The sequence below is a fragment of the Pelobates fuscus genome, chromosome 5 (assembly GCF_036172605.1).
Source record: "Pelobates fuscus isolate aPelFus1 chromosome 5, aPelFus1.pri, whole genome shotgun sequence".
In the NCBI taxonomy this organism is placed as follows: domain Eukaryota; kingdom Metazoa; phylum Chordata; class Amphibia; order Anura; family Pelobatidae; genus Pelobates; species Pelobates fuscus.
In genome coordinates, this window is record NC_086321.1 from 279343288 (window position 1) to 279366183 (window position 22896).

Consider the following 22896-nt stretch of genomic DNA (forward strand, 5'->3'; position numbering starts at 1 on the left):
TTTACTACTAAACCAGGTATTGATGGAAAACAAGGCATTTCGGAAGTTGGAGAATTTATTAAGTTTTGGTTATTTTAAGTAAAAAAGTAAAATCCCCGGAGTCAATTCCCAATTTAATAAAAAAATTAAAAAAAAAGTCAATTATTCATTCAACTGTGAATTCTCAGAAATTTAGCTGGGAAATGCACATTTTTATCAAAAGTAAGTTATTCAAATGAACTATGTTTCCATTTCCTGGCTAATTATTTCTCTAATTGTTTCATAGCCAACCTAAATATGATCTTTCAATCCAAATCAACCCCCTTATTTGCTTTACTTAGAACATGGGTTCTCACTGAAAGTGTTCACTAAGTTGTCAAATGTTGAGAACTTAAAGTGAATTTCCAATTTTAGACAGAATTGAAAGGTTCCTCAAAGTTACCTATGTTGTCAGTTCTACTATTTAGGAATAAAAGTTTAAATTCAATGTGATCTATGGACTTCTCACGTGAATAACCTTGGCAAACAGGATTTACATGGTTATTCACAAAGCCTGGGATTTGGGAGAGTAAGAAATAAAAGCAAAATTTAGGCCAAGATTTTCGACATGGAAGAGCTTTCCAGCACAACTACGTCTACAAATGAGCTACTTTGACCTAAAACTATTAAAGATGCTCTGTCATCACCTAGGGTCTTTGCATGCTTTGGCAGTTGGCCATGTGGTGCAGGGAAAGAGGAGTTTTGCTCATCTGAACCGGTCCTTGATGGTCCCCACTATTCTCAACAGGCTGGTCCTCTTTAGCAGCACCTGGCACATCCTCTGCCAGCCGCTCCTTGATGTACACTAGAGTATATCAGTAAGATCTATGGAGGATCCAACCACCATCCATAAACAATGTCTTTTTCCCTACAGCCATCACTAGTGACAGATTGGGGAAATGACGAAACTTGATGGCAGTAGCTCCACCTTTTGTTAAGTTTTATATAGAGTAGGTAATATACATAAGACATAAGGAGCTCCTATTTTGTCGAAGTATATCTTTTGACGGCATTGGAATTAAAGAGAAATTCCAACACAGTCAATGTGGGTATTTCATAAACACAGCTGCTTTAAGTTATTCTCAATTCCAATTTAGTGAATAATACTATTGGGAATTCTGTTCCTGATAAAACCTGGACATTCGGAGTTCTCGGAGGACTAGCTCATGAAGCGGAAATCACAGAAAAGTACTGTAATATAAAAGTACACTGCTCTAAAAAAAACCAAAAAGTAATTATTTAATTTATATAATTATTTTTCTTTTTTTAACAAAAAATAATCACTTGTTTATAGAGAAATAAAGTCCTTGCCAATGTAGATCACTCTGGAGGCAAATATTAAAATATAATCAGAAATGGATATAATTTTTTTTCTGCACTTTAAAATAAGACTTGTATCATATGAAGGCACATTAACTTACCGCTTTAAGTGCATGGGAATAATACAATGTATTGCGCCTAGCACCCAAAAGGATAATATGCTTATAGTCACAAATAGATACACATTATATTAAGAACTGGCATAACTTTATTCTATCCCAACATAAAAATAAATATAAAAAACAAAGAATAAAGTTACCTGCGCACACATAAAAATAAATATGTATTTTAATAACCTGCGCTTTACCCCTTCCCCGTAGCCTACATGTTTCTGATAATTGTTAGGAGCTGTCAGTAAGATAAAAAATTAATTGCTAAATATTCATGAAATATCACATTTTTCCAGAGCTTTTCTTGTTCCCCATATATTTAAGCAGAACACACAGTCTAGATTTAAAAGTTAATTAGACATTGCGATCAGTATAATAAATAAGAATTTCCAATAGGCTACATATGGTAGTTAAAAAAAACAGCTTAAAATGTAACAGGATGTCCACATTGCTATTGTAAATATTCTCGGGTGATGATCACTGCATAAAATGATGCTTTCCTGTAGTGCATACCTCCCAATGTTGGAGGTTTGTCCAAAAATATAAATTCAAAAATGGGTGCTTCCTCCCTAAAAAGGGGACTATCAGACTGGCATGCATACACACCGGCATAGCAACAGCATCTCTGGACCTAAAACAGACAATGAGCAGAAAGTTTACTCGGCTCAGTAGGAACAAGTTTGTTGTATTCCTAATTAGGGACCATTCCCTGGTGACCTCAACACAAGAATCTGAAAATCCAAATTAGAAAAGAAGCGTGAATTGTAAACATCTTCCCCATGCCCACTGAAATTAACATGTATAGAGTTAAATATCTTACATTTTTGGCAACATGGGAATGGATATATGCATAATAGCAGATTCAGATATCACAAGATTTTGTATATTGCAATCTAACATTTAGGCCAAATTTTACAACTTAGTAATTTAGACTGCTCTTAATTAACATTGGGATGGGGAAATTAATTTGGTGTTTTTCCAAAACACTGCCAACTATTAATGCCCATGGCTGCACTGTTAAATATTTAGCTTGATGACACACTCACATTGCAGAAGAGCGGACATATGATTCTAATCAATTACTATACTATCTCTATTCTTACTACATTGACTTTGTGTGGGGTGGGCATAAGTATATGTTCTTATTGTCCAGTAGTGGAAAAATGAATGGTGGTATAAGTCACAGTTAACCAGTTAAGATGCAAAATGCAGAGAATGCCATGTCGTAAACTCAGTATTTGGTACGACCGAGGAGGTTCAGTGAATTCCATAATTATCTTTACTAATAAGTATCTGTCAATGCCAAGGGAGTGTATTATCACAGGGAGTGTATTATGAAATAAAAGGAATAGCTAGTACAGTACTTTTGATCCACTGCCAAAATTCAACCAACCGTACACCCAACTGTCGATGTCTTTATTCTAACTAGTAAGTGACAAAACCTAGCCTAATAAAGAGTGGAACATCATCAAAAGCAATAGAACGGCACAAGGTAAGACATCATTCTAGTTAACGCCACATTCTATTTACATGAGCAGTAAAGTGCAAATTTAATGAGACTGTTTTACATGCAGAATAGCTACGACATAAAAAAAAATATATACATATTTTTTACTTTTCTTTCAAACGATCTGTGGCTTACATGTTAAAACTGAAAAAATATTGATGCATACATGCTTTGGTATTAAACATTGGCCTGTTGATAGTAGATTACTTGTAGTATGGAGCACTGCTTCAGAGAAAACACATGCTTTAGCATGACACATTTTAAGGTGTCTCTGACAATTGCACTACAATATTTTTAATATCAGTGGGCAGAATATGATGAGCCTGAAACAACTACAGATCATTTTATCTAAAGAACATAGTTATATTTTGGCAGCATTGATCCCACCACTTTAAAACTGGAAACTTGGAATCAAGTGATGCCCAATTCTGCTAATTTATTCATTGCGCACTGGGAGGAGTTGTATATATTTACCAAACATGGCTGAGCTCATTTTATTTAATGTGCTACTTTTTTTTTTTTTTTTTAAAGGACCACTAGTCACCCAGAGCGCTTTATCTCAGTAAAATGGTCTGGCTACAGTGGTCCTGTCATTTTAACCCTTCAAAAGAAAACATTGCAGTTCTGTAGAGCTGTAGGGTAAATTAAACACACCTGTAGTGGCTGTTTTCCATACAGCAACTGGAGGTGCTTCTATGGCACTGACCAAGTAAAACTGTCACGTGACATTGTTGCTCATAGGAAGTGTTGGACTGGACCAATGATGGAGGAAATTACACATCTTTGAGGATGTCATTGGAGGCGTTGGAGACGTGAGCAGAGCCGAGGGAGTATTTGTGCTGGAAAAAGTTACGATATTTTTATGACTATCTACTTAAAAAAAAAACAAACAGATAAATAAATCAGCTGGCAATAAGAATCAAATATTTCTATATTACTATATGATTTTCATGATGAATGCCAAACAAAAAAAAAGGTTATGAAAAAAAAACAAAAAACATTGTCATATTCTGCTAAAAGATAAAAATCTAGAAAAACAAAAATTAAATCTAGAGAACCCTCTCAACTTAAAATAAAGATTAACACAGGGCAAGAGAAAGAATGGTGAGTTTGTCTCTTTGGGACAGTGAGGAGGGGAAGGTTGTTATTTTTTTTGTAGACAATGTCAAGCTTGCCAAAACACAATTTATAGTGAAAGGAAAATAGGCAATTTCATTATAGTGTATAAAAAAAAAATAAAAAAAATAAAAAAATAAAAAGTATGACATTGAAAGTGTCGCTTGCGATACAACTAATGCAATTTATTCACTAGTAGATTTAAATTATTAGCCGATAGATGGGCTTTTAAGAAACATTAATATGTTCATGCAACATAGTGTTTCTGCAATTTTTGCACAGTACCACAGTGCAAACAAAAAGGGTTACGTTTGAAAGGAATTGTCAGAGTAAATAAATATTTGGGCGAGGGGGTGGGGGGGGGGGAGGGAAAGAGGAGGGGGAATAATGTAAAAAGGAAAGTTGTAGGTATACAAATTATGTATATTAGGTCCATTAGGACTTAATACTGGATTGATTTGCACATTTGTATGGGCATATAGTAAAGCTATAATTTGATTGACAGATGGAAAATAGTTAGGGCCGTGGCACCTTAATGAAACACTGAGACTCTGGCACTTTAAGTAAATATGTATAAATCTGGGCACAATGCTTTGTATGAAAGTAGCTTTGAGAAAGCTTACAGTTGCGAAATGCATCTGAACTTCTGAATTTCAGAATGAACCCCAATACATTCTGCAACACTGCTTCTAAGTTGCCGACAGCGAACAGAAAGGCTTGAATATTAATGCATTTTAGCACAGTATGGTAGTTGGTTACTAAACTGGGAATGTTCAAGAATTGATAAAAAAAAATTTTTTAACCATTTTAGGGAACACCACAAACTGAAAACACCCATGATGGTAATCCCATTTAATACAGCTTTGTGGGAAAGTGCACTCACGTTCAGCGGATCTGCAAGGCTTCTCTGATTGGTTATTCACTAGCACAGTGACATAGTCAGTGCCAGGGAACAAGGGGAGATTACTAGATCTGCAGCTACTTCAAGCGACAGATTTCATGTGTTACCAATGAAAACACGCAAAACAATACATTCATGTTTTCTTGGTGGGGTTATCTACAAAATTGTACATTTTTAAATGGCATTTTCTATTAAAGCTCTTATGGTCTAGGGTCCAGGGCTAGGACAAAGAATATTAGATGGGTTCTTTTTTTTTTTTTTTTTTTTTTTTTAAGGAGAACTAAGGTGAGAGTGTCAAGGTATAAGACAATTAGTGACAGAAAGGTTATTGCAAAGAGAATTAGGGTTCGAGATCAAAAAAGAGGCATAAAGAAAAAATACAGCAGACTATGAAGAAAGCATGACATGATGGTAATCTCCACAAAGATAGTAAGAGAAATCGAAATCAACACTGCACAGAACTATAAAAAAAAAAATTGAAAAGAAAACCACAAAGTAAAGCCGCACTAAAGAAAAAAACCAAACACATTTCATAAATTTCAGTTCTTAATCACTAGAAATCTTATGATTAAAGACTAAAACGGTGTTGATTAGTTATAGAATTGGTTGTTTTTTCCACGATTATTTTGAATTTGTAAACATAAGAAACACAGCAGGTATATTTAGTATTTTCATTGAATAAAATGGCTTTTAAAAAAAAAAAAAATGGTCTCTTTAGAAATCCCAGGGGTCAACTTAAACAATATTGAATATTGCTAAAATGTGGCAATAAGCTTTCACTGCAATATGCAGCCATTTCCTAACAGTTGTTAGATCTAACTTGATCCTGTTCTCCTGCAGAATCTTCCATAGGCCTTTGTCTAATAAACTTGCAAGGGACAGTGCCACTTTAATGTCTTGTGGAAACATTTGCTCTTTCATTAGACATCTATGCTTTCCATGTTCTTCAAATAACATTGTTTCTGTGTGGCATTAATCAAATCTTTACATTTGCTGCACTAAACAAGCTGATGAATATCAAGGTGAGAATGGGCGAGTGTCGGGATTTGTCAGCATGTGGAATAAGACAAATAAATAAAAGCAAATGAAAACAGAAAATTGTAACTTTTCCCATGAGATTTTCTTTAACGAACAATATAAATACATAGCAGCAAAATGTTTACCCATTCTTAAATATTTTGTCGATTATGTGATAATTTGTCATGCTATTCAAGACCCGATCACTTACAAAGGTGCTCTTTGTTTCATCAGTTCAACGATATTCAATGCATCACGGCCTTTTACATAATTGTACTATGTATGAGATATATATCTATTTATAATATTTTTTTTTTCAGTCCCTATTGTTTAAATTATGAAGGTTTCATATTTTATTAATTTGACAATAGGAAATGCAGTCACTGAACTGAGTTTTTTTTGTTTCACAGTTACACTGCTATATTCCGCCATTTTTTTATGACATCACACTCTGCAGCCATTACTTTGAGCATCATGGAGGATGGGGACGTATGCTTTCATTTCTAGATGTGCAATATGTTTGAATCGATTGCCTTAACTGCCTATAAATGTCACAAAAACTTTGTTATTAACTATAATGTTAAGATATTCCTCATGTGAATTTAGAAGAAAAGAAAAAAAACACTTTAAAGTGCCCTTTACGAATCCTGTACATTTGCAGTTAAACTCTTTATACTGGATATAACAGTAATATATTAATTTTTGTGAAGTCATGCTTTATCTATGTATACATACAAAAATGTCTGCATCTAAAGGCAATATCTACACCTCTTTAGAAGCATGTAAGGAAATACTGTCATTCACAGGTATCAATCAAAAATAATCTTAGCAGATCATAAAAACTCGCTTGTTGAGCTGCAAGTCACAATATGCGGTCGGTCACTTTAGAAATGTAACTGCAAACCCAAGCTTAGCTAGTACAATGGGTCGCCGCCAGGTTGAAATCACTGGTGGTGGAGGTAAGACTTGCTCTAAGCCCATATATTCATGTTTTGCCACAGTATGTATATCACAGAAGATGTAATGGAAGCTTCATTTTGGTAAAGCTGTTGAATCCCATTCTATATTACAAACCCATTATCATTAACCATCATGTATAAATAATAAACCTGTCTACTCATAGAAATGTCAATAATAATAAAAATAACTTTTTTTGTTTGTTTAAAGAATTTTCAGTTTACGGTACAGTTGCAAAGATTAACGAGTAGTGATGATTACCAACTGCATCATTACACAATACATTCATGTATAATATATACGGTACAAATTACTCCTGCATTTGTTCAAATGAATAGGACCTATGTAATCTTGTATTGCACTCGTTAGCTACCAGATGCAAAAAGTTTTGTAGAACAGTTTAAAAACTAAAAATGAGGGAACTATTTTTAGATCAACAATAAATAAGTCAAGTGTTTGTTATTTTTTATCCGTTCCATATATTAAAACATCATTTTAGCTGTTCCCTATTACCCATCCTTTTTTAAGGAGTTAAAAGGTTTGTCTGCTCAGAGTATATACGGTTTGTCAAACTGATTAAAACACAGTTCATAAGGAAATTATATTATCTTCTATAATATTTTTTTTTTTTTTTTAGAAAGTATAGTGTTCATATATATACATTACTAAATTACTTTCTGATAAAAGTGTACACATTAAATTAGCAAAATAATTTTTTTATATATATTTATATACACTTTTTTTTAAATTTAATGTTTACACTGTCAACGTTTGGCAGAAGGTAATTTAGTAATATCATTAAATAATGTGAAACTATAGAAGTTTCCTTAACTTTTTTTTTTTTAAACTTTCTAACTCTCAATGTGTTTTTATGGTACTAATTCAAACTCCTGTTTGCCCCTATTACTACACACTGGACAAAAGTGCTGAATAAACCCTAATAACGTATTTTGTGACCAAGTTGTTAAAATGGGTTTCCAGTGCATGTTTGCTATGAATACAAGAACGGTCAGCTCATTTCATGCACAAGTTAAAAACACAGACAGAATTGCTTCTAGATATACAGGATAACTACCCGGATTAGTTTGTACATTAATTTTAAGACTTTCCAGGTGAAACCCTTACTGGAAGCGGTAGGAAGAATGTTAAAACTGAGCACTGCAAACGATAGTTGCAAAAACAACAGTTATTGTGGGTGGAAGAAGATTCTACTCCCAGTGGTTCTCCTACAAGATGCACCAGGCCATCCGTCCAGTTCTCTCTTCTGCAGTTCCTATGTCTCATTAAAAATATTGTGTGGTCCTTTTGCTAGTCCCTCCTTTCTTAGCTTCCATTGTCATTAACAGTAACAGAATCCACTTTTGAATCTTTTGAACTGGAAGAGGTTTTCTTTTGTTTCTGCTTAGACTTCTTCAACATGTGGACCTTAAGAAATAAAAGCGTTGAGTAAATGGCAGGTTCATAAGAGACAAGTAAATCATGAAAAAATGATCTACAGACAAAAATACAACTTTGTATTTTTTTATTTTTTTTATTTTTTTTTTACAAATTTAGGAATGAATTAAGGGTTACTCTCCCCAGAATAAGAGCTACAAGACAGGCCAAGTTTCTTTAGTTTTGGCCAGTCTTCAAGAGGTATACCCTTACACGCATGTTACACATATTATGTCACAACCCTCCACACCCATGTGTGACACACAACAGTGTGCTCTGTTAGGCAATTATTTGAGTATTTCCCCAACAAGCTAATCACAGCCTGCACAACTTGTAGAATTAAATAGGCTTACTCCAACAGGCTGGTGAAACCCATTTACTCCTACAGGGTTTAGAACGCTTGAGGCTACTGCTGGGGCGTTGATCAGGAGGGCTGACAGGAGTTAGATTAGTAAGTTCCCGAAAAGCCCTGGATCTAATTTTGGCACCATTTCATTGCTGGCCCCAAGTTCCTTGTAAAACTGAGAAAATACAACTCCAATGATGTAATCAGGGAGTCAATTATACAGCACAGTACAGGTATCTTGCTGTGGGTGTATTATTTTAATGTAGTGGAGTAAAGGGTTAATACACGTGTGTAGTTTAAGTGAATATTTGAAGTAAAAATATAATTTATCGAACACACAAGGTTTTTGGGTTGCTCTTAGGGGATGGGAAAGGAAATTACATCAATATATACCCTTGGACTATAACCCCTGGTCTTTTTACCACCTGGCAACTCCATGAACTACTGCAATTCACAGATGAAAATAAGGGGTAAACTGCTTCCTAAGAGTGCTGACCTGCTGTAAATATTTCACCAAAAGTAAAAAAAAAAAAAAATAACAGTTATTTAACTTAATAACCATAATATATTGCCACAATAGAACTGCCTTTTTCATTAGGAAGAAACATATTACTGCCACTTTACAGGGAAACTCCAGAACCTTAAAGCACTTCAGTTTGCCTAGCTTGATTGCTTCGCATGCACCGATTTTATCTGTTAAAAAAAAAAGCTAGACAGACTCCGCACAGCAGACCGAAGCAGCGTTGAGAGAGAACTTGCCATTGTAAAGAAAAGTGAGTTTACTATTTTTTTGTGTATTAGAGATGTGTGCTTGGTATACTCCAAAGTTCAAATATTTGGTTTTAATGTTGTCATGTTCCTTTAATGACAAATGTATTTTGCTATTTGACTTCCACAATCAAACTACTATCGATGGTGAAACAATTTATAGCAAATATGCTTTACACTACAGCTAATAATCTACAAGATATATTTGTAAAATAAACAACAAAAACAAGAATATCAAATAAAAGATACAGTACTGAATCTGCTGTTGTATATTCATACCTTTGGACCCGCAGCAGAAATAATTATCTGTCCTGGTGGCTGGATCCACGGCTCACCATCAACTTGTACAGGAATAGGTTTTAGCAGTGTTACACGGAAGTATGAACCCTGGGCAATGCGTATGCCTGAACGCAGGCCACCTTGCACCTGTCCCTAATTGAACAAGACAAAAATGACATGATAAGCAATACAGTCATGGCTCCAACATTTTGTCACAATACGAAACCTAGTTGAAAGACATGAACAGTAACACAATAGCACATTCAGTTTAACAGAAATGTTTATGGACCATTCATATCAGAAATGTCCAAACATCCAACAAAGAATAATGGAGTTATAGAGGTGAGGTACAGTCCACCAAATGGGTGGTGGCACAGTTTTATACTGTAGGGTGGGTTGACTTATACGTATAATGAGAGTGAGAAAGATTAAGAGAATTGGTAAGGCACATATTAAATTGGTAAGCTCTCTCTAAAAACTCAATATGGAATCCCATATATTACTGAATCCGATTGGATCAATGCCTAAAGGAGAAATGATAACGTATAACTCTGTAATAGATGATATGTTAAACAGGACTCTCATTCATTGCTATAACACATGGATATGTGTGATATGTGAAGAGGACTTACCATGTGAACTACACCTGTAACACCAACAACTTCAAGTAATCCATCATCAATCCTTGGCTTTCCATATCGGTTATCGTTATCAGAACCCCACAAATCAGCTCCTGATCCCCAACTGAACAAAACAAAATTCCAAGATTGCTGAACTGAAAGCATACCTGACGTGGCGAGTTTGTTATATTTGTCTATTTTCACCAAACGTTTGAAATTCATTTGAAATTAGTGACTACAGACACTTTAATGAATAATATTCTAATATGATGGTTTAGGCCTTAATAAAATACATTTCACAATTTATCCGCAAAATATTATGTTCCATATACTCTTACTCCACTAATAAGACATTTAAACATTTGTACTAGTCTAGTTACTAAAAAATTAAAGGTTTATTTATAAAGTCTGATTCTGGACAGATGTTCTAGAATTGGAGAAATCAGCAAAAACATTATTTTCACAGTAATTGTTTTTTCTTTAGGAACATAGCCAGAACTCCAGTAAGATTAATTAGGCATTCACTTGGAGCCCTGAACCAAATGGGACATTCCGTGGCACTGCAGTCTCACGGGCTAGTGGGAAGCTCAGAGGATTTCTCCAAATAGCCCGTGAGACGGCAGAGCCACAGAACGTCCTACTACAGCCAAGTGCCTCTTACAGATGTGTGAGGTTTGCACTTCTGGAGGGTACAGATCACTGACAGCACTCCCACGTAATCATTCAATTCTCAGTTCATTAAATGGCCCAGAAGGAGCACAGAAATTGATATATACCGACCAGAGTATAAAGTGTTAAATAATAATAATAGTATGAAAACAGGGAGAATCCCTAGTTTACACATACAGCTCATGGAGAGTTATGGCACAAATTTAAACTCCAATCATAATGCTTCAGGTCATATTCTTGTCTTGACATCAAAATGCATAAATAAATTTGTAAATTTTAAGAAAAATGGAAACAATTGAGAATTATTATTATTTTCTTTTTTCCCCCCATTCAATATGTACATATAACATCATATAAAGGATAGCTGCAAAGTGTAATAACATTAGGAAAATAAGGCAACGCTATGGCTTTTACATCAAGTGCTGAAATTCTTACACAAACAAATACAATTATTCTATATGGTATATGCTATAGCACTTATTCCTAGCACTTAGAATTGTATACATTAGTGTCAACAGTCATTTCTTAACAGGAGCTCTACTTAGTGCCCTCTAGTGTTGATTGTATAGTACTGTGTAGAGTTTGACCAGAGATGATATATAAATTGTGTTATGCCAGCGGTGTAACTTCGAATGTTTACTATTATTTCTCTACAGGGATAATAATTGTAAGACCTAATATTTGTCCTACGAATATGTGTATAGACAAATCTATTTTTAATTTTTTTTATACTATTAGTGAATAAAATAAGTTTCACCCTTGTAGCTTGCCACCAGCATCTTTCAAACTAGTCAAAATGTGTCATTCTTAAGACAAATGTAGTAATAGACTGTGGGCTATCTAATTTCTGTAAAATCTATAGAGTGCCGCATTTATTTATTTTTTATTTTTCATTCACGTCATAATTTACAAACCCTTCACTGTATATTTTTGCCGCTTCTGAACCAGTTAGGTAAATCCATGGTTGTCATGACAGTACTGTTCTTTTGGGCTCTAATCTGTTAATTATTTTTAAATGCAAACTTTTGAATTAGAATGTTCCTGCTAGTGAAGATATCTTATTTACAAAATATTTTAGTGATGAAGAAACTCATTCTATAGTAAATTACTTCCAAGATATTGGTTTGATGATCCATTTGTATTTTTAGTTTGTCATGTGAGGAAACTGACAAAGGTCAGGTCCAGGGGGTCATGAATACTGAACAATTGTACGGCAAAGTTCTGAAAACAGGAATCGAATTCTTTTAACTCCCATTTGAAATGAACAAAGAAAGGTCCAACACATTGTGGCATGTTATTCTAGGACAGGGGTAGGCAACCTTTTAGCAGCACTGTGCCGAAATAAGATTGTGAAGTCCCATAGTGTGTCGGTCCTATTTCTTTAAATTGAGGTGAGCATGTTGCCATATACTGCTTGTGTTATTTATACTGCAGTTGCTTTGTATCGTTGTATTTGTGCGTATGAGTTATTATATTTTATATGTTCATTAATAGTTTGTGGTATCATGTATAATACCTATGAATTTGAGCTGTGTATGGGGGCTGCTTGTGGAACTGTGTGTGGATGGATATGTCACATTGTGTATTTGGTAGTGTGTGTCTGTGTGGGGCTGTTTGGGGTATTGCATGTGAGAGGCTGCATGTGGGGTTGTGTGCATGTATGTGGATTGTTGGTGGTGTTGTGTTTGTGCGGACTGTGTGTGTGTTTGTATTATTTGTATGAGGGGAGGGTTTTCTGCAGCTCTGAGGCTTCCCTGGGTTCCAGTGAGGATCAGGCTGGCCAGGCACAGCTCAAGGACAGAAGCTGCAACAAGAAGCTGTGGGCTGCTTTACTGCAGTGTGGATTCCCATTCATAAGTGCTGGGAGGAAGTGATCTGAGATCACTTCCTCTATGTGCTCCAATGCATAAATTGAGGATTGTCCATCACCACCTTTTCGTATTATAGATAGCTGAAGTTTCATTGGGACTCCTGACAGGCCAGAGCCTGTTTGGCTCTTGTAGCCTTGAGTGCCGTGCAAAGGCACCTCGAGTGCCGTGCATGGCACTAGTGCCGTAGGTTGCCTACCCCTGTTCTAGGACATGGCTAACTGGAAATTTTAATATAAAAAGTGATTGCTCATTTACTGCATAACATATGAAGTATTTTCCCACTATCAATAATTCAATAATACATTAAAAAAAAATAAAAAGACACATTACTGTGTGCTTTATTGCTGTGAAGCTATTCTATGAAACCAGACACGCCTCAGGTTAGGGACATTGGAACATTGGAATTTGGGTACAAAATAGGGACTGTACCTCCTACTGAGGGACACTTGGGAGGTATGTCTGTCCACCATTTCAGACACTTAAGCTTCCAGCGGTGACATGCTGCTTCTGCAGTCACTAATCATGTACTAAACAAGCATTACAGAACATTTCAAGCCATTTGCAATATGAAGGACAAAAACAAATGACAAGTGATGGTTGGGACACCCAGCCTTTAGTTATGTAGCTTTTACTGTAGACCTGTAGTCATTCTCTTTATTACTCACCTGGGGATATTGAGAAAAATAAGGCCTTCTATGTTGGGCAACTCAATCTCTTGTTGGTCAACCTGAAGTTTTAAATCTTTATGCAGGTTTCTGTTGTGACTTAACTTCTGCAAACCAGCTCTTACATAAACTCCTTTGTTGTGAAACCTATCAAAGTCATATAAAACATTATAAATACACACACAGCTTAATTATTACAAATCAAAACATGGAACAGAAAATAGAAACAGTATTGCTTACATCATCTACATATATCCCAGAATTGTCAATGTATCTATTTTTCAGCTGGTTAGATACAGGGATTACATAACTATGGTAACAATTATACACCGATTTCATCAGCATTTCTTTTTTTATTTATAACACACAGTTCAATGTTCATTAACACAAAGTTCATACATGACAAATACAGACATTTGTCATAATGTACATGTAGCATGAAATATATAAAGAACATATAGAAAAAGTAACTGCAATCATTGGGGCTCGGTAGTAGGCATGAGGATTTATACATCCAATGCAATCTTATTTGACCTAAGTAGAAAGTGAAACACCCCTGGTTTACCTGTCCCAAAGTCCCATCCATATGACAAGCTAGTTTGTATTGTTTCTATAGTCCGCCCAAGGGTGCCAATATTCGCGATAGGAAATACATTTTCCAGAAGTGGGGATAAAGTTACATTCCATTGTGTACGGATAGTCTATATGGTTTATAATTTCTTGGCAGGACGGAGAAACACTAGATTTCCAGTTACGAGCTAAAGATAATTTAAAGGCATAAAGTATATGTGTGATCAGGTATTTGTGTTTTTCTCCATTATTGGGAAGTCTAAATTAAATAATAAAAGGAAAGGTGCAAGTATAATGGTTTCGTGAATTAAGTCAGCTATCAGGGATACTATAAATGTCTTGGTGTCGTTTAGTATCGGACATGTATACCATATATGAAATATTGTGCCAATCTCTTTCTGACATCGACAACATAGAGGCTAATAGGCTTCATAGATTGTAAGTAGTGTTGAAGGGACCTGATACCATCTATATAGGATCTTTAGATGAAGTTCTATCAGGGATATACAATGTATATATTTTTTTAGTTTGATAGTGGTTTGGTACCATTCATATGGGGTGTAGATTACATTGAGATCCTTTTCCCATTTCTTTATCTATCCTCCCCATCCTAAAGTTTAGAAGATCTAGTTATTAAACCTCTTGTATCAACTTTATCTAAATATCTGAAGATAGAATTGTTAAAGATAAAAAAAATAAAATATTAAGATAGTGTTTAATCCTTAAATATCGAAAGTATCACTAAAGGGTACATTAACTAAAGTGCTTGCAAACTAAATACAATCAGAACTTTATCTTCAAAAAGATTAATACTTTTATTTATCCCCAATAGCCTCCATTTATGCGTATCTAAATCAACCAGATCATATTGTAAAGTTTCTATAGGGGCATATATAAGAATAGAGTTTGAAAGATTAAGTTTGCTTTTCAACTTTTTTAGCACATCTAACCGATCCAATAATTGATTTCAGTTATTTTTAAAACTTCTGGAATAGAGATTGCGGACCTCACCAGGGACAGAAGCACATCATCTACAAATAGAGAAATTTTATATTCCTGATCGGTTGATTTGATCCCATGTACTTCTTTGTTAGCTCTAATCATAATAGCCAATGACTCAATAGATAAGATATATATTAATGGAGCCAATGGGCAGCCTTGCCTGGTGCCATTTTTTATTGTAAAGGTAGATGATTCGAAAAAGGGATTTATAATTTTCGCAGATGGCTCTATATATAATGACATGATTTTATCTTTAAAGGGGCCTCGGAATCCAAATTTATTTAATACTCTATCTAAAAACCTCCAATTAACTCTGTCAAATGCCTTTTCTGCATCAATTGCCAAAATGGGCAATTCTGAATTGATCAGATTGCTATAAATAATCAAATTGAGTATTCTACGGATATTATCTGTTGTACCTCTGTCCCTGATGAAACCCGACTGGTCTACCGCAACAGAAATAACTGCTTTCAATCTGTTTGCTAAAATGTGAGAATACATTTTTAAATCTAGATTTATTAAATAAATCATTCTATAATTCATTGTATTTGTGGGATCTTTTCCTGTTTTGGGAATCAGAATAATAGATGCTAACAGCATCTCTTTAGGGAAAGGATTGGTAGTTGAGACTTCAAGAAAAGCTTTCAGTAATATAGGGGCCAAAATATCAACATAGGTTTTATAAAATAACGCTGAAAAGCCATCCGGTCCAGGGGCTTTATTGGCTTTAATGTTTTTTATTGAATTAAATATTTCTGAAATAGTAATAGGAGCTTTTCCGGAGAAATTTCCGGTATAGCAAGTTTATTCAAAAACCCATCTATTTCCAAGGTTGATAACTTAGTATCTAGTAGATTGTATAAAGTGTAATAAGAGTCTACAAAGGCCTGAGATATTTCCTTAGGGTTTAAAAAGCATTTATCTCCCACTATAATTGTTTTTATTGTTTTATCTTTAGAAGTATTTTTTAATCTGCTTGTAAGACTTTATTATTATGGTGGTACCATTTTTGCTTGAGAAAAATAATAGATTTATTTGTTTTAAGAGCTTTGTATTAATATCGTGTTTCAAGCGTATAATTTCATTAGTAATATATAGGGTTATTTGAAACTTATTTTCTCTTTCAAACTTAGCCAGCTTAATATATAATTTAGAAATACTTTCTTCTGTTTTTTTTCTTTTGTCTCAAGCCTGCTTTTATTAGAACCCCTCTAGTAAAACTTTAAAATGCGCACCAAACAGTAAAGGTGGATATTTCCCCATTATTATTAGTTTGAATCTGTTTCTGATTTTGAAAGGAGATGGAAATTTAAATGTTAAGAAAACTGGGGCATGATTGGATAAAATAATTGAGCCAATCTGGTCTAATAAAGCGGGACTAACAAAAAAAAAAAGTCAATCCAGGAGTAGGTCTGATGGACATGAGAAAAATAGGTATAATCTTTTGATTGTGGGTTAAAGGTTCTCCAACAATCATAGAGAGAGTTCTTCAGCAGAAATTCATCAAATTTATTTGCAGCTATTTTATTTTTTGGGTCCCATTCTTTATTATTATGTTTGCTTTTATCTAATTTTAAGTTGGGAACACAATTGAAATCGCCTCCAATATACAAGTTTCCCCACTTAACTTTGTCAATATTATAAGCACAATCCTACAGGAAACCCATTAAGAAATCATTAGGGGCATATTCATTCACCAAAGTAAATATTGTGTCATTTATCTTGGCAATTAAAAGTAAAAATCTACCGTTTATGTCGATTTCCGAATGTATATTTTAATTTAAGATTTTTTGATAATACAATGGCCACTCTTCTTTTACGGTTACTTTCAAGATAGGCATAGTATATTACAGGAAAATAATAAAAGTGCCGTAATTTATCAGTAGGAGATACCAAAGGGGCTTTTTGGATAAAGGCTATATTTATCTTATTTTCCTTTAAAAATTGACTCAACGCCCCCAGTTCTGGGGTGAATTGAGCCCTTTGATATTCCAAGATACACATTTAAGTGTCATCTAAATGCATCATACCCTATATAATCGAGTCCCAATATTGCAGTCCTACAACAATAACAAACATAAAACAAAATTAAACAAAAAGTAGAACATATCTTCATGTTCTACTGAAACCTGCAACTTTTCTACGCAGGTAGTGAGGTTTAAATGGCAGCTGGGGCACTTACTACAATAAAGGAATTTTTTTTTTAACAATTTTCATGACTTAATATTAGTGAGTACCAGTGGAAGAACTTTCTCTTTATAACTTTGGAATTCAAGTAAATAAATAGTTCCTATACTGCAAAAAATAAAGTAAACTTATATATTACAATATGGTATATGGAGTCAACCGCAAACCATGTATGAAGTCCTATAATGAATGAGGGAGCGTGGCGCTGGAGAAAGGTAAGTGATTAACCCCTTCCTCCCCCTTCAGCCTGGCGGGAGTGGGACCCTGAGGGTTGGGGGGAACCTAAAGACAAGTTTGTTTTCCTGGCACTATAGTGGTCCTTTAAATACATAATTGCTAGCTGTCTGGGAAACCGGTCGAAATCAATATGTTAAAAGCTAAGCTGAATTACCTTTTCACCCTACCCGGATTTCATTTGAAAATTAATTATCTGTGTACCCCACAGACACATGGTGCTGCATATAGCGTTGACTTTATCTTCATCTGCATTGCTATACTATTCAGGATGATGTTATTTAACTTTTTTTATTATTATTATTATTAATTCTACCATTCCGTTCCCCTGTTGACATCATTACATGATATTGTGAATAGGTAATTTTATTTGAAAATATGCAAGTACAATTTTAATAAAACCCTTGGAGTAAGCATTAATTTTTGTCCAAAAAATGTAAAGTGGCTTTGTCAACAGAAGAAAACAAATGGAGCATTTCATAAAGATAAACCTTAATTACTGTGTTGGAATCTCATTGAAATTCCAAAGCAGTCAAAAGATATCAGAAGACAAAGCGAGGGCTACTTTGTCTTATGGATAAATTCTACCTAAACAAAACTTGACAAGAGGCAGAGCTACAGCCATCAAGTTTTGTCACTTGAATAAGGCATTATCTCCTTCTCATTGGGAGATAATATTTACAAAAGCTCATGCGGTCTCACGGGATACTCCAAATACATCAGTGTTCAAGTGGCTCTGACAACCATGCAGGTCTTTACAAAATATACAAGGACACTACTTTACAAGGCACCTGTCCCATCTAACTGTTGTGATCTTTTAAAAGCATGAAGCATAATCTAAACTTTGTGCCAGAATTGCTATCAGATTGTTAGACACAAACAAAGTGAAACATCTGCTAAAAAGTCACTCAAGTTTCAGCATTTAGGGCTATGATAAGTATGTGTTGACAGAAAAGCAAGTAAACCCTCTTACAGCTGCTTTTCCTGCCGCTTTCCCAGAAACTACAGAGCATGTGCTGTAGTAGCTGTAATTGCTCTTGGTGAGCACAAGTCTACAAGCATCTTGAACCATGCCAAGTGCATGTAGGAGGAACTCAATTCACACAACAATGTAATCTGGATTTCAGTGTTTTAGTGGGATTATCCTGCTTTGGAAACTATTGTACTATGCTTGGAAATGCCTACTGTTCCAACATTTTCCTTCATTAATGAACTATACTTGGAAATATCCAGTTACCTGACATTTTTATGTGTGTGCCCTTTTTAAAATTACACCATACCAAGGAATTACTAAACATTAAAACTATTTTGGCTACTTATATACAGCTTTCTTAAGGTTATAAATTTCAAACAGTAGTGCACTTGGGTCAATTTTAAACTGGCCAGGGGACTAGACTTATTATCTTTTGAGGTCTTCATTTATTTATATAATTAAAAGAACTACTATATCCAAAGGCAGAAGATGAGGAAAACAAAAGGCATGTGTTGACTATACAGGAAGAGATGAATAATTAGATTGTATGTACTTGTTTATTTAAACAATATTCAGGGTAGCTAACCACTAGACCACTTCCTGTCGTTGAACTCTCTCTCCCTTTAAGCCTTGCCAGTCTACTTGCTTCCAATAGAATGTTGCTCAAGCTGGGAAAAAGGTTAAGACCAGACCATGTCCCAGTTTCTTAGGAGGAGATCCCTAGGACCTCCCTAATGTTTTTTTCCTTAAAACTAGTGTTTGCTTTTTTCCTAATTTCAATAGCCTGCTAAAAAGGAGACAGACTGAAATCCCTGAATCAGTGTGGGAATAGATGTATTAATTTTTAATATAGTGTTGGATAAATATTTGAATACATATTCTTTGAATGGAATCCAGGCAATTTCAAGATTATATAAATACTTACATTTCAAAGAGCAGTTCATCTGTCTGTCAGAGATGCTCGCAGAGTTTAATTTGCTCACAGCTTTGTTTCATTACATTTATATACCTTTTATGAAGATTTTGGGGTTTGCCAATGTTTCCTCAATTAACAACAAGAGTATTGCCAAGATTGGATATTTAAAAAACAATTCTCCTTTGTATAAAACATGTCAATACATTGTAAGACTAGCAATGGAATTTTAGTCCTTTTTGTTTACAGCAAGTATTTTACCTGCTATTGAATTTTCCAGGCTCAATCTCCCGGGCTTGGTGAAAGTCCAAACTCAGTTCAGCATCAATTCCAATTCCACAGTAGTTGTTCATCTGGACAATCTAGACAACAAAGAGAGACATGTCATATTGGGAGCATGACTCATTTTCTGACATGCTGAAATTTATTTCTCATTACTAGTTAAAGAACAAAGGAAAATATTCTTAACTCAAATGTTCTTTGGGGAAAAAAAAAAATCTATATACATTAAACTTCATGCTTTCATCATCTCTTACAACTACCACAATTTTTTCCCAATAAAAAACAAACATACTTTATATAGACTCACACAATATATTCAACCAATCTATCAGCTTTCTCATGCCAGTATTTTGTCTACATTTCCAAGATTGTAGAATACAGCCCTTTAAATTTGTCTAACGCTCCCTGGCCTATTTTATCCCTACCATCTACTTATTTTAGATATTACATCTATCTATTACTGAAGACAAGGTCTGATTTTACATAACATGTATAAGCCTACCTATGAAATATTTAAACCTATTTAATACTAAGCAGCTTGTATATTCAATTTTTATTACACGCTATTGCCCATTAGTAAAGATACTTGATGCTCTGTCCCTGATTCACACATCATTCTGGTCAATAAACCTAATTTCTTGTGTGCTTGTGCAGATTATAGATATCCATATCCAACTCAGATTTGCAAAAATATTGAAACTTTCCATTAGAACCTTGCTAGTAACCACCACATATATTATCATGTACGGTAACAATGATTGATTACAGATTACACCTATTTCTGAATTCCTTATAGACAGGGATTAGGCCCACATTTTATTATATTGAGCTGTGGAACATGTTAGTGAAACCATCAGTTTTATTTGCTTAGTTTAAGGACCATAATCCATTGTCTCAGGATGTTTAGCCATTTTAAATTAAATAATCAAAAAGGACCTTTCTGTCACTTAGTCGGTCTTGACAAGATGTATTTTTTCCATATTTCCCAAATTATTCTATACTCATTTTAGTATTATGGTACTATACTAAATGTAAGCAGATAACGGATAATGAAGATATTATGAGCGGAGACTAGCATAGCACAAAAACCTATCTGGACACAAATGCACAAACAAATGCACTCAACATAGTAAAATTCGATTCATCAAATTCAACCTCATATCTCTGTTTAAAACAGTCAGTGGTGTTTTATCAACACTTTAACTTCAAAAATAATCAAAAACTAAATTCTGCTCTTTTATTTTCACATTAACATTTGGATAATTTTGAAGTTTGGGCTTTTGTTCTTAATAATACCAGCTCCTTAATCTGCCTGGGAAGATTGTATGAAAATATACCAAACTGGTGGATAGCATGCCACATGGGTTCAGTACAGATCCTAAGCTTCATAAGGAAATCATGTGCAATGTGCTTGCCCCCTATATAGAGAGTTTATTTTATTATTATTATTTAAATTCTTTATTTTTGGAGTGCAGAGTAATACATAGGCATAAGCAAAGGCTTGCACAACATAGTGAATCACAGTAATCATACATAAGTATAAGAAGTCAAGAAATGCTGCACTTTTTTTGTCAAAAGAGAAACAGGAGTAAGGCAACATGGGAAATTATATTGATAAACAAGGTAGGAAACAGACGAGTGACACACTAGGCTAACTTGACTAGTTTGCAGGCGTTTTGACTGTGGAATGAAATGTAAGCGCAAGAAAAAAAAATAGATATCAGGCTACCTGTCCAGGTCAAATAGGCCTCATAGACTTATAAAGGTGCCAGACAGGAGTGTAAGAGAGTAACCATGTGGATAGTGTTTCCCATAGGGAATAGACATATAGGAGTAGTGTATGGTCCCTATGGAATGATATTCCCCTGTGTAGGAGTACAGTGAAGCTATGTAGTGTAACCATCAAAGGGGAGGGATGAACTATGCGCGTCTTAATATTAAACTGGGTAGCGTACCAGCTAAGGTAGTATCACCATATTGACAGATCTATGTGGGCAGCTTGTGATTAGCAGTTGATTGCAGGCCGTTTAGGTGACCCCATAGATTTAGAGGCGTTAAAGTAAAGAAACAATATGGACTGCTATTGCGCCTCTGTTGTGAAGGGGAAAAACTAACATAAAAGTCAGATTCAAATCGGATAAATGGGAGAGGTGAAATTCGAAGTGTGCCTTAGGAGATTGGTGGTCATTGTCTAGTCCCTGGCAGTGTAGGAACACTGGATGCTCATCATGGTCGCCGACCCAGGGTTCAGGTCACAGCTCTGGCGGTCGGGTTGGTCTGTGCGGCCCGAGGGATAAACTCACGGATCCTCGACGGGTCCAATCGAGAAACTGGGTTCCTCATTATCAGCTCATGACATAATACCCATGGCTTGCATGAGATCCTCCAGCTCCTGATATGTGCCCGCTCGATGTGTTGTACCTTGGATGGTGAGCAGGACGGCACGTGGTAGGCTCCACCGGTATGGGATGTCCCGGGTCCAGAGCACTTGCAAAAGAGTTCTCAGGGACCGACACCAGCTCAAAGTGTTTCTAGTTAGATCCGGAAAGATTAGCAGCGTCACTCCGGGTCTTCCCTCGGACAGCTGCCAAAAGTGAGGCCTTGTTTTGCAGGGATTGGAATCGGAGGATGAGATCGGGTGCCGTGTCGTGTGGGGCCCCCGCCGGCCTGGAGAGGCAGAACATGCCATCCAGTTTTACGGCTTTGGTTTGTTTGGGCGGGAGGAAGGCTACCATGAACCGCCGGATGAAGTGAGGTAGGTCTGTAATCCTCAGTGATTCAGGTACTCCCCGTATATTAAGGTTGTACTGCCTCCGGGGATCCTCCAGCGCATCAAGACCCTGTTCTACCGCAGTGAGCCGGGTGGTGTGAGTGCTATGGGAGGTTTCTAGTTGATTGAGCCTCGCAGTGTTGCTCTTAATTGCCTTTCTAAAGTGGGCCATGTCTCCCTGTAGGTTCGCTCGGAGTTCTGTGAGCATCGACCTTCAATTGTGATGCAGTGACCGATTGCCGGTCCTCCAATGTTGGGGGGGGGGGGGGGGGATAGGCACTCTTTCCGCCTTAGTCCTGCTGTCTTGCCTCTGGGCCACACTTCAGTTTTGTTTCTGCCTATGTTTATCCTCACCTTGTCTCCAGCA

The 22896-nt window shown here is 35.5% G+C and overlaps 1 protein-coding gene across 2 annotated transcripts in view; it reads right to left on the reverse strand.

Moving 5' to 3' along the window:
* Positions 1-7689: 7689 nt before the first annotated feature.
* Positions 7690-22896, reverse strand: part of DGKQ (diacylglycerol kinase theta) — a 178312-nt gene continuing 163105 nt past the window's right edge. For both annotated transcript variants that reach the window (XM_063455346.1, XM_063455345.1), the window contains exons 19-23: positions 19739-19839; positions 13599-13745; positions 10406-10517; positions 9774-9926; positions 7690-8371 (exon numbers count right to left, since the gene is read on the reverse strand). In XM_063455346.1, coding sequence (XP_063311416.1) covers positions 8270-8371; positions 9774-9926; positions 10406-10517; positions 13599-13745; positions 19739-19839 — 615 coding nt within the window. In that variant the 3' untranslated portion in view covers positions 7690-8269. The remainder of the gene's footprint in view (positions 8372-9773; positions 9927-10405; positions 10518-13598; positions 13746-19738; positions 19840-22896) is intronic.